This window comes from Pristiophorus japonicus, chromosome 5 (genome assembly GCF_044704955.1).
Source record: "Pristiophorus japonicus isolate sPriJap1 chromosome 5, sPriJap1.hap1, whole genome shotgun sequence".
NCBI classification, from domain to species: Eukaryota; Metazoa; Chordata; class Chondrichthyes; family Pristiophoridae; genus Pristiophorus; species Pristiophorus japonicus.
In genome coordinates, this window is record NC_091981.1 from 1,883,341 (window position 1) to 1,896,413 (window position 13,073).

At 50.9% G+C, this 13,073-nt stretch overlaps 1 protein-coding gene across 1 annotated transcript in view; it reads left to right on the forward strand.

Annotated features, from left to right (window-relative positions):
• Window positions 1–13,073, forward strand: part of LOC139263730 (rab effector MyRIP-like) — a 346,446-nt gene that overhangs the window by 254,033 nt on the left and 79,340 nt on the right. The window contains exons 4-5 of the mRNA XM_070879762.1: window positions 850–930; window positions 6,613–6,710. Of these exons, the coding sequence (XP_070735863.1) occupies window positions 850–930; window positions 6,613–6,710 (179 nt within the window). The remainder of the gene's footprint in view (window positions 1–849; window positions 931–6,612; window positions 6,711–13,073) is intronic.

Genomic DNA, 13,073 nt, shown 5'->3' on the forward strand with positions numbered 1-13,073 from the left:
GAGCCAGACAGTAAACTCCCAGAAGTGGGAGCGAAGCCGGGTTTTCCAGGGGGGTCTGCCAGTCTCCTGCCTGAGTTACACTGGGAGACCACTGAATGCCCAAGAAACTGGGCCCCACTGTCTTTAACTCCCAAAGCTCTCCATTCTCCCCGATTCATTTCTCTGTACTGTAAATCAGAACCTACAATACCATAGCTTGTTACTTAGAATGCCTTTACCCTGTATGGGCATTGTATGGTCTCCTTATCTGAGGAAGGACGTTCTTGCCTTAGGGGCGGTGCAACGAAGGTTCACCAGACTGATTCCTGGGATGAGAGGGTTGTCCTATGAGGAGAGATTGAGTAGATTGGGCCGACACTCTCTGGAGTTTAGAAGAATGAGGGGTGATCTCATTGAAACATACCAGATTCTGAGGGGGATTGACAGGGTAGATGCTGAGAGGATGTTTCCCCCGGGCTGGAGAGTCTAGAACCAGGGGTCACAGTCTCAGGATAAGGGGTCGGCCATTTAGGACTGAGATGAGGAGGAATTTCTTCACTCAGAGGGTGGTGAATCTTTGGAATTCTCTGCCCCAGAGGGCTGTGGATGCTGAGTCGTTGAGTATATTCAAGGCTGAGATCGATAGATTTTTGGACTCTCGGGGAATCGAGGGATATGGGGATCGGGCGGGAAAGTGGAGTTGGGTTCGAAGATCAGCCGTGATCTCATTGAATGGCGGAGCAGGCTCGAGGGGCCGAATGGCCAACTCCTGCTCCTAATTCTTATGTTCTTATGAATTGACACTGTTATTCATTAGCCTTTCCCAATGCATTTTTTTCACTCAACACCTGAACATTCTGTTCTGTGCAGATGGCAACATTCATGATGGCAGCCAAGAGAATGAAGAGAATATCTGTGGCAGCGATTCCAGCACCTACAGGCAAACTGAAGGTGAGGTTAAAATGACGAAGAAACAGACTGTGGTGTTGTCTCTAATCTTCAGGCGTGTGCTTTATCCACTTGTTCTTCACATGGTTAGACAGACAGAGGTGGATTCTGACACCTCCCGCTGGGTGAGGAGGTGACGGGGTAGGAACAGCCCAAAGGTATTGTGGAACGGCTCCCAATCCCGTACTCACTGTCACTGCGGCCTTTCAGGTTCAGCTTTACAGATGACACATTCCCAATATGTCCAACAACCGAACGAAAATCCTACTTTGTGAACACCTTGTACAGGCTGTTGTGTTTAAAGGAGAGTTGTCTTTGTTTGAGTACTATTTGAACAATCTCAACTCCTAGAGCATTCAGTAACAGCTGGAACAAATCCACTTCTAAAGCCGCCATGTTGGGCAGATAATTACACCAGGTGTGGCATAAAACTCAACAACAACAACTTGTATTTATATAGCGCCTTTAACGTAGTAAAACGTCCCATGGTGCTTCACAGCGGTGTTACAGACAAACAGATACATTTGACACAGAGCCACATAAATAGAAATTAGGGCAGGTGACCAAAAGAGGGAGGTTTTAAGCAGCGTCTTGAAGGAGGAAAGAGAGGTAGAGATGCGGAGAGGTTTAGGGAGGGAGTTCCAGAGCTTGGGACCCAGGCAACAGAAGGCACGGCCACCGATAGTGGAGCGATTATAATCAGGGATGCTCAGGAGGGCAGAATTAGAGGAGTGCAGACATCTCGGGGGGGTTGTGGAGCTGGAGGAGATTACAGAGATAGGGAGGGGCGAGGGCCATGGAGGGATTTGTAAACAAGGATGAGAATTTTGAAATCGAGGCATTGCTTAACCGGGAGCCAATGTAGGGCAGCGAGCACAGGGGGTGATGAGTGAGCGGGACTCGGTGCGAGTTAGGACACGGGGCAGCGAGCACGGGGTGATGGGTGAGCGGGACTGGGTGCGAGTTAGGACACGGGGCAGTGAGCACAGGGGGTGATGGGTGAGCGGGACTCGGTGCAAGTTAGGACATGGGGCAGTGAGCACAGGGGGTGATGGGTGAGCGGGACTTGGCGTGAGTTAGGACACGGGGTGGCAAGCACAGGGGGTGATGGGTGAGCGGGACTGGGTGCGAGTTAGGACACGGGGCAGTGAGCACAGGGGGTGATGGGTGAGTGGGACTGGGTGCGAGTTAGGACACGGGGCAGTGAGCACAGGGGGTGATGGGTGAGCGGGACTGGGTGCGAGTTAGGACACGGGGCAGTGAGCACAGGGGGTGATGGGTGAGCGGGACTGGGTGTGAGTTAGGACACGGGGCAGTGAGCACAGGGGGTGATGGGTGAGCGGGACTGGGTGCGAGTTAGGACACGGGGCACAGGGGGTGATGGGTGAGTGGGACTGGGTGTGAGTTAGGACACGGGGTACAGGGGGTGATGGGTGAGTGGGACTGGGTGTGAGTTAGGACACGGGGTACAGGGGGTGATGGGTGAGCGGGACTGGGTGTGAGTGTGATGGAGGACTATGGGATGGGAAACGTGGCTCAGGGTTGAGTACGGCGACTAGCTGGAAACGATTCTGGATCAACCCAGGACGGTGGGAGAGACGTTGGAATCGGTGGTGAGGTAAAGCGTTTTTGGTTGGGGCCATAGATGATGGCTTCGGTTTTCCCAATGTTTAGCTGGAGGAAATTATCGTCTGTCCAAGATCGTATGGTGGGCAAGCTGTGTGAGAGCACAGAGGCAGTGGAGGCATTGAGAGAGGCAGCAGTCAGATAGCGCTGGGTGTGGTCAGTGTACGTGTGGAAGATGATGCCACGTGTAGAGATAATGACGCCAAGGAGCAGCATGTAAATGAAGAGGAGGATGGATGCGTGGGGGACTCGGTGGCGGGGTGGGGGGGGCTTTTGCTCATTCTTGTGCTCTTGTGATCTCCAAGAGTCAGCTGCACCTTTGGACAATTGTGTGCAAGTTCGAGCACTTTATCTTCAAAAGGACATCGATGTGTTGCAGTGAGCTGAGCAAAGAGTGATCTCTGTGATCTCGGGACACTGGCTCGCAGCAAAAAGCACAACCCTGCTGAGCCAAAGATGTTTTCAGTCGGGGAAAGGAAGTGGAGTCAGGTCTTTGACATACCGAAAAGCACAGGTGTAGATTTGGGTCCGCCATTTGACCGGACGCTGGAGGGCTGGTCGGCCTTTCTTCTTCCTGCACCTTCACGTTCTTTGTGCGATATTTAAACAATGAACACTCCTCGTGTGAGACTCGAAATCAGTGACGTTAGTTACTCTGCGTCGGGTACTGAAGCCGGCTAGTTATATAATCAGCTCCATATATCCTCTCTCATCATATCTTCAAATATTGTTCAGCGTTCGAGGTGGACACCATTTGCTGGGTGGAAACGCGATAGTAATAATCACAGAATCGTAGAGATTTACGGCACAGAAAGAGGCCATTCGGCCCATCGAGTCTGTGCCGGCCGGCCAAGAGCTACCCAGCCTAATCCCACTTTCCAGCTCTCGGTCCGTAGCCCTGTAGGTTACGGCACTTCAGGTGCACATCCAGGTACTTTTTAAATGTGGTGAGGGTTTCTGCCTCTACCACCCTTTCAGGCAGTGAGTTCCAGACCCCCACCACCCTCTCGGTGAAGAAAGTTCTCCTCAACTCCCCTCTAAACCTCCCAATTACTTTAAATCTATGCCCCCTGGTTGTTGACCCCTCTGCTAAGGGGAAGAGGTCCTTCCTATCCACTCTATCTAGGCCCCTCATAATTTTATACACCTCAATTAAATCTCCCCTCAGCCTCCTCTGTTCCAAAGAAAACAACCCCAGCCTATCCAATCTTTCCTCATAGCTAAAATTCTCCAGTCCAGGCAACATCCTGGTAAATCTCCTCTGTACCCTCTCCAGTGCAATCACATCTTTCCTGTAATGTGGTGACCAGAACTGCACGCAGTACTCCAGCTGCGGCCTAACCAGCGTTTTATACAGTTCAAGCATAACCTCCCTGCTCTTGTGTTCTATATCTGAGAAGCTTTGAGTCAGAGGATCAGGCAGTGACCCTACCCCTAGTTTGATCCAACACCTCACTGGGACCTAAATGATTCAACACTGACCTCACAACAAGAACAGTTAGTCCTAACACGTGAAGGTGGTATTGAACCTGTCATCCAAGATTTGATGCAGTGTGTTTCAGCTCGATTCGGGTCACTGTTCCGAGTGAATCTTTTGTTTTTGTACGATTTCGTGTATGAGCTTCCCTTGTCAGCAGCACAAACATAATGAGGTTTGGGTTTTGAATCCTTGTTCTGAGGGACGATCTATTGAGTTGGTTCCTCTGATTCATCACCTGTAATAGACTTTTCTCCACGCTCCGTCATGGTATCCGAGCAAACAAAAACGGCAGATCAAACCTCAAAACACAAGTATCACTGGTACTGGAAAATAAATGGAATTGGATGCGAGGATGAAAGAAAGCTTAAGGAGATATGTACCATCTGGATTGGTTTGCCGATCTTGTCAGCGTTTGAAGCAGAAAAAGCCCATTGTTACTTAATAGAACTTGTGTTGCACAACGCTCGATAAATTACTGCGGAAATCTTCAGCTCCAGGGCCCCAGGTCCAGGCGAGAGCCACACTATCAGGGCCCCTGGTCCAGGCGAGAGCCACACTGTCAGGGCCCCTGGTCCAGGCGAGAGCCACACTATCAGGGCCCCAGGTCCAGGCGAGAGCCACACTATCAGGGCCCCAGGTCCAGGCGAGAGCCACACTATCAGGGCCCCAGGTCCAGGCGAGAGCCACACTATCAGGGCCCCTGGTCCAGGCGAGAGCCACACTATCAGGGCCCCTGGTCCAGGCGAGAGCCACACTATCAGGGCCCCTGGTCCAGGCGAGAGCCACAGTCAGGGCCCCTGGTCCAGGCGAGAGCCACACTGTCAGGGCCCCAGGTCCAGGCGAGAGCCACACTCTCAGGGCCCCTGGTCCAGGCGAGAGCCACACTGTCAGGGCCCCAGGTCCAGGCAAGAGCCACACTGTCAGGGCCCCGGGTCCACAGAGCAGCACACTCTCAGGGCCCCTGGTCCAGGCGAGAGCCACACTGTCAGGGCCCCTGGTCCAGGCGAGAGCCACACTGTCAGGGCCCCTGGTCCAGGCGAGAGCCACACTGTCAGGGCCCCGGGTCCACAGAGCAGCACACTCTCAGGGTCCCTGGTCCAGGCGAGAGCCACACTCTCAGGGCACCGGGTCCACAGAGCAGCACACTCTCAGGGTCCCTGGTCCAGGCGAGAGCCACACTGTCAGGGCCCCGGGTCCAGGCGAGAGCCACACTGTCAGGGCCCCTGGTCCAGGCAAGAGCCACAGTCAGGGCCCCGGGTCCACAGAGCAGCACACTCTCAGGGCCCCTGGTCCAGGCGAGAGCCACACTATCAGGGCCCCAGGTCCAGGTGAGAGGCACACTCTCAGGGCCCCGGGTCCACAGAGCAGCACACTCTCAGGGCCCCGGGTCCAGGCGAGAGCCACACTGTCAGGGCCCCTGGTCCAGGCGAGAGCCACACTCTCAGGGCCCCTGGTCCAGGCGAGAGCCACACTCTCAGGGCCCCGGGTCCACAGAGCAGCACGCTCTAAGGGCTCCGGCTCATGTCCTTCAGTCCAAGACCCTCCGACCAATTTAGAGTCGTGCTTGACTGACACGTGTGACTGGGGCATTAACGTGCCCAGCTCCTACCCTCCAATCAGGCAGGGTGCATATCGCCATCCCGCACTCCCGTTGGGAGAGATTCCTCAGTGAGAGCAGGGCCGCTGTTAGATCGAGGGTCAAAAAAACAAGGAGAGACTTGCATTTCTATAGCGCCTTTCATGAGCACAAGACGTCCCAAAGCGCTTTACAGCCAATGAAGTACTTTTGAAGTGTAGTCACTGTTGTAATGTGGGAAACGCGGCAGCCAATTTGCGCACAGCAAGCTCCCACACACAGCAATGTGATAATGACCAGATAATCTGTTTTAGTGATGTTGATTGAGGGATAAATATTGTCCCCAGGACACCGGGGAGAACTCCCCTGCTCTTCTTCAAAATATTGCCGTTGGATCTTTTACATCCACCTGAGAAACTGAGGCCCCGCCTGCTCTAATGTCTCATCCAAAAGATGCTGCCCCTCCAACAGTGCGGCGCTCCCTCAGCACTGCCCCTCCGACAGTGCGGCGCTCCCTCAGTACTGCCCCTCCGACAGTGTGGCGCTTCCTCAGTACTGCCCCTCCGACAGTGCAGCCCTCCCTCAGTACCGCCCCTCCGACAGTGCAGTGCTCCCTCAGTACTGCCCCTCCGACAGTGCAGCCCTCCCTCAGTACCGCCCCTCCGAAAGTGCAGCACTCCCTCAGTACTGCCCCTCCGACAGTGTGGCGCTTCCTCAGTACTGCACTGGAGTGATGCTACCTCTGGATGTTTGTTTTAGAGTGAATTAGAAGTTAAATAATCGGTTTAAAAATAAAAACAGCAAGGGTCAATTGATCATAAAATCGCGAACTATCTAAATTTTGTTTTAATCTTGGAATGTTTTGCTTTAAAACCCTGGGGATGGAGTGGCTGTTTATCTAGCACATACTTGCTTGCATTAATGGCTAACGAATGTCTGTATTGTGATATTGTTGTACGTTGCGTGGACCCTGTGAAGTTTAACCTGCTGTCCTGTGTTAAAGGTCCCTCGATCACTGAGACTCTAGCTGTGGCATTGAGGGTGGCTGAGGAGGCAGTGGAAGAGGCCATCAGTAAGGCTGAATCCTACACTGACAGTCTGGTAAGTTCCTGGCTCAGTGACCGTGAGGGAAGATTTGAGATTCTGCTGGGAAATCGATTTCTATATCTCTGTGCCGGGCAATTTGTGCCCCGACAGGTAGAGTTACCACTTTGGGCACCGTGCTGGGTCTTGTGTAAGGGGGTACAGAATGTCAAAGTCACGATGTGATGGCGAACCATATTGAACCTCAGTAAGACCACAGTCGGAACACTGTGCGTGGTTCGCGCCCTGCTCTGTTGAGGTTTTGGAGATGGGGTCACTGGGATGTTTGCCTGCGATGAGCAAGGACAAATATGGTTACAAAGTTGGGGGGATTTTTGTTAGCGCAAAGGGGATTAAGGGGTGATTTGATCGAAGTGTTTTCAAGGAATGGACAGAGTTTAAATCCCACCACGGCTGGGGCAATTTAAATTCAGTTAATTAAATAAATTATTTTTTAAAAAGCTAGTATCAGTTACCAAACCACTACCAGATTGTCGTAAAAACCCATCTGGTTCACTAGATGGAAGGAAATCTGCTGCCCTTACCCGGTCTGGCCAGTATGTGACTCCAGACCCACAGCAATGTGACTGACTCTTAACTGCCCTCTGACCTGGTGGCTCTCCACCTCTGTAATGTATTTGCTTCATGAGCTCTTTGCTTAAGAATTCACAGCAACACATCGCTGTTATGAACTAGTTGGTTTAGTTGCAAAGGTTTGACAATCACACTACACATTACCAGTTCATCCACCAGGCTCTCAACCACCTGCCCCATCATGGATCCCCTGAACCCAACTGGCTGGGGTTTTATTGAGTCTTGTGAACATCACTGGAGTTTAGAAGGATGAGAGAGAATCTCATAGAAACATATAAAATTCTGATGGGACTGGACAGGTTAGATGCAGGAAGAATGTTCCTGATGTTGGGGAAGTCCAGAACCAGGGGTCACAGTCTAAGGATAAGGGGTAAGCGATTTAGGACTGAGATGAGGAGAAACTTCTTCACTCAGAGAATTGTTAACCTGTGGAGTTCCCTACCACAGAGAGTTGTTGATGCCAGTTCGTTGGATATATTCAAGAGGGAGTTCGATGTGGCCCTTGCGACTAAAGGGATCAAGGGGTATGGAGAGAAAGCAGGAAAGGGGTACTGAGGGAATGATCAGCCATGATCTTATTGAATGGCGGTGCAGGCTTGAAGGGCCAAATGGCCTATTCCTGCACCTATTTTCTATGTTTCTTTGTTTCTATCACGTGACTGGCTAAGCCCCTCCCAAATCAGTAGCTCCACTAACCCGTGAGCATGCTCACACGCACATACATTACAGCCTCCTTCTCAAGGGATGGGAAATAAAATGCTAGTCTTGCCAGCGATGACCATATCACAGGAACATAAACAGTCTGTTTCCGTTGGTTGAGCGATCGGGAATGAGGAGACAGGGATATAAGATTGAATGTTGGAGATTTCAGACAGAGAGCTGGGAAAACATTCTTACATGAAGGGATAGGAGGGTGTGCAATGCCCTGCTGGAGTTAGTGACTAAAGCAGGGACCATCAACATTTCAAAGAGCTACCCAGCCTAATCCAGCTCTCGGTCCGTAGCCCTGTAGGTTACGGCACTTCAGGTGCACATCCAGGTACTTTTTAAATGTGGTGAGGGTTTCTGCCTCTACCACCCTTTCAGGCCGTGAGTTCCAGACCCCCACCACCCTCTGGGTGAAGAAAGTTCTCCTCAACTCCCCTCAAATCCTTCGACCTGATTATTGATCTCTGCTAAGGGAAATACTTTCTATCCACTCCATCTAGACCCCTCATAATGTTATACACTTCAATAAGGTCTCCCCTCAGCCTCCTCTGTTCCAAAGAATCTGATGTAATTGTCTCCATGACAGTGGATGGTTACAAGAGCCTTTCTTAGTTGTTAATCAATGTCTCTGCAGCCAGTTGCACAAGACACAGAGCTGGTGCACAACACAACAAAGCACTTTCAGTTGTTCCGAGCATGTGTTCATTCTGTGGGCTGCAGTTTCTGTATATGGAGTAAAACCAATTCTAGGCAGTAGAGACTGTAATCCAGGAATGATTTTCCAGATTCCTGCTCCTGGTGCAGAGTCTCGCTGGTTGGAACGTCTGTGGGGAATTCCAGCCTGATGGACAGCCTGTTCCCCCCTTAGAGACATCCTATGGGGCCCACTGACCCCCCGAGCCCAAATTGCTCCCCCCCAATCAATCTCCAGCGAGCGATCCTCCGAGCCAGGAGAACGAACTTGTAAAAGTTACCCTGCAATCTCCAGCTTCCGATGGGATGTAAAAGTGATCAGAGCTTTATTCCTGGGGTTCATATTGTGATCTGACCCCCTCCAATAGATGACAGTCTCTCAGCCCCAACTCTATAATTCGAAGTACAAATGACTTCAGAATATCAGCAGAACCAACCTGTTAGAGAGCCGGGTATGTAAATATCAGTGGCAATTTCTCAATAATCTTTATTCGGCTTTGTGAAATGTTGTATTGTGTGCACTTTTTACTTTCAAACAAAACTACATACAGAGATTTCATCAAGTGATGTACAGCCTATTGTGTTCCTAACCACAGATGAGACTGCACACAGGGAGGTTAAAGTAACAGTAACCTCAGTCTTTATTAAGACACTCCAGAGTGAGGAATAGGTCTTAGGGGCCGGCTTATATACAGTGCTCCCAAGGGATGCTGGAATCCCTTGGGACTTCAGGGGATGACTCCCTGGTGGCGGAACATGGGAGTGCATACTTTACAGATACACAACATCACTCCCCCGCCAAAGTCAAAGTGAAAACTATTTACAAGGTGAGGCGGTCGGGAGCCTTTCTTTCCCTGGTGGACCGCCTCGGTACAAATGTCTGTTCTGGTGTGTTGGCTGTGCCCTCGCTGGGCTGGCGTGTTGTTGGCCCTGCAGGGCTGCTGGGTGAGCCTGGCCTTGCTGTGCTGATGGGCGTGATGGGTTTGATTTCCTGGTCCGGCGTGGTGTCGTTGAACCTTTGGGTGTGTGTTGTGGGCTCGAAAAAGGTGGTGTCTGCTGTGGGTTGTTCAGGGCAGTCTGTGAACCGCAGCCTCGTTTGGTCCAGGTGCTTTCTGCAAATTTGTCCATTGTCTAGTTTGACTACAAACACCCTACTCCCTTCTTTAGCTATCACCGTGCCCGCAATCCACTTGGGACCACGTCCATAGTTAGCACATACACAAGGTCATTCAGATCAATTTCCCGTGACACAGTGGCGCGACCATCGTTTACATTTTGTTGCTGCCGCCTGCTCTCTACCTGATCATGCAGGTTGGGGTGAACCAGCGAGAGTCTGCTTTTAAGTGTCCTTTTCATGAGTAGCTCAGCCAGGGGCACCCCTGTGAGTGAGTGGGGTCTTGTGCGGTAGCTGAGCAGTACTCGGGACAGGCGGGTTTGAAGTGAGCCTTCTGTGACTCGTTTAAGGTTCTGTTTGATGGTTTGTACTGCCCGCTCTGCCTGCCCATTAGAGGCTGGTTTAAACGGGGCCGAGGTGACATGTTTGATCCCATTGCGGGTCATGAATTCTTTAAATTCGGCACTGGTGAAACATGGCCCGTTGTCACTGACCAGTATGTCAGGCAGGCCGTGGGTGGCAAACATGGCCCTCAGGCTTTCAATGGTGGCGGTGGCGGTGCTTCCCGACATTATTTCACATTCAATCCATTTTGAAAAAGCATCCACCACCACCAGGAACATTTTACCGAGAAACGGGCCCACATAGTCGACATGGATCCTCGACCATGGTCTGGAGGGCCAGGACCACAAACTTAGTGGTGCCTCTCTGGGCGCGTTGCTCAACTGAGCACACACGCTGCATTGCCGTACACAGGACTCTAAGTCAGAGTCGATACCGGGCCACCACACGTGGGATCTGGCTATCGCTTTCATCATTACTATACCCGGGTGTGTGCTGTGGAGATCCGAGATGAACATCTCCCTGCCCTTTTTTGGTAGCACTACGTGGTTACCCCACAACAGGCAGTCTGCCTGAATGGACAGCTCGACCTTTCACCACTGGAACGGCTTGATTAGCTCTTGCATTTCAACGGGGATGCTGGCCCAGCTCCCATGCAGTACACAGTTTTTTACGAGGGACAGCAGAGGATCTTGGCTGGTCCAAGTCCTAATCTGGCGGGCCATGACACGTGATTTATCATTTTCAAACGCTTCCATGACCATCAACAAGTCTGCGGGCTGCGCCATTTCCACCCCCGTGGTGGGCAATGGTAGCCGACTGAGAGCATCCGCACAGTTCTCGGTGCCTGGCCTGTGGCGGATGGTATCGCTATACGCTGATAGCGCGAGTGCCCACCTTTGTATACGGGCTGAGGAATTAGTATTTATCCCCTTGTTTTCAGCGAACAGGGATATGAGGGGCTTGTGATCGGTTTCCAGCTCAAATTTGAGGCCAAACAGGTACTGATGCATTTTCTTTACCCCGAACACACACGCTAATGCCTCTTTCTCAATCATGCTGTAGGCCCTCTCAGCCTTTCATCAGCTCCTGGAGGCATAGGCGACAGTAGATTAGTGGGAAAGCGGGTTGTGTAGAGAACACAGGGAGGCTGCAAAGAGATTTAGATAGGTTAAGCGAATGGGCTAAGGTTTGGCAGATGGAATACAATGTCGGAAAGTGTGAGGTCATCCACCTTGGAAAAAAAAACAGTAAAAGGGAATATTATTTGAATGGGGAGAAATTACAACATGTTGCGGTGCAGAGGGACCTGGGGGTCCTTGTGCATGAATCCCAAAAAGTTATTTGCAGGTGCAGCAGGTAATCAGGAAGGCGAATGGAATGTTGGCCTTCATTGCGAGAGGGATGGAGTACAAAAGCAGGGAGGTCCTGCTGCAACTGTATAGGGTATTGGTGAGGCCACACCTGGAGAACTGCGTGCAGTTTTGGTCACCTTACTTAAGGAAGGATATACTAGCTTTGGAGTGGGTACAGAGACGATTCACTAGGCTGATTCCGGAGATGTGAGGGTTACCTTATGATGATAGATTGAGCAGACTGGGTCTTCACTCGTTGGAGTTCAAAAGGATGAGGGGTGATCTTATAGAAACATTTAAAATAATGAAAGGGATAGACAAGATAGAGGCAGAGAGGTTGTTTCCACTGGTCGGGGAGACTAGAACTAGGGGGCACAGCCTCAAAATACGGGGGAGCCAATTTAAAACCGAGTTGAGAAGGAATTTCTTCTCCCAGAGGGTTGTGAATCTGTGGAATTCTCTGCCCAAGGAAGCAGTTGAGGCTAGCTCATTGAATGTATTCAAGTCACAGATAGATAGATTTTTAACCAATAAGGGAATTAAGGGTTATGGGGAGCGGGCGGGTAAGTGGAGCTGAGTCCACGGCCAGATCAGCCATGATCACGTTGAATGGCGGAGCAGGCTCGAGGGGCTAGATGGCCTACTCCTGTTCCTAATTCTTATGTTCTTATGTTGCAACTTCCCCGCAACGTTAGCTTGTTGTAATACACACCCGACTCCGTACGACAACGCATCACATGCTAGCACAAGTCTTTTACACGGGTTATACAATACAAGCAGCTTGTTGGAGCATAAAATGTTTCTGGCTTTCTCAAAAGCAATTACTTGGTTTTTTCCCCATACCCAGTTCTCACCTTTACGCAACAACACATGTAAGAACATAAGATCATAAGAATTAGGAACAGGAGAAGGCCATCTAGCCCCTCGAGCCTGCTCCGCCATTCAACAAGATCATGGCTGATCTGGCCGTGGACTCAGCTCCACTTACCCGCCCGCTCCCCGTAACCCTTAATTCCCTTATTGGTTAAAAATCTATCTATCTGTGACTTGAATACATTCAATGAGCTAGCCTCAACTGCTTCCCTGGGCAGAGAATTCCACAGATTCACAACCCTCTGGGAGAAGAAATTCCTTCTCAACTCGGTTTTAAATTGGCTCCCCCGTATTTTGAGGCTGTGCCCCCTAGTTCTAATCTCCCCGACCAGTGGAAACAACCTCTCTGCCTCTATCTTATCTATCCCTTTCATTATTTTAAATGTTTCTAGAAGATCACCCCTCATCCTTCTGAACTCCAACGAGTAAAGACCCAGTCTACTCAATCTATCATCATAAGGTAACCCCCTCATCTCCAGAATCAGCCGAGTGAATCGTCTCTGTACCCACTCCAAAGCTAGTATATCCTTCTTTAAGTAAGGTGACCAAAACTGTACGTAGTACTCCAGGTGCGGCCTCACCAATACCCTGTACAGTTGCAGCAGGACCTCCCTGCTTTTGTACTCCATCCCTCTCGCAATGAAGGCCAACATTCCATTCGCCTTCCTGATTACCTGTTGCACCTGCAAACTAACTTTTTGG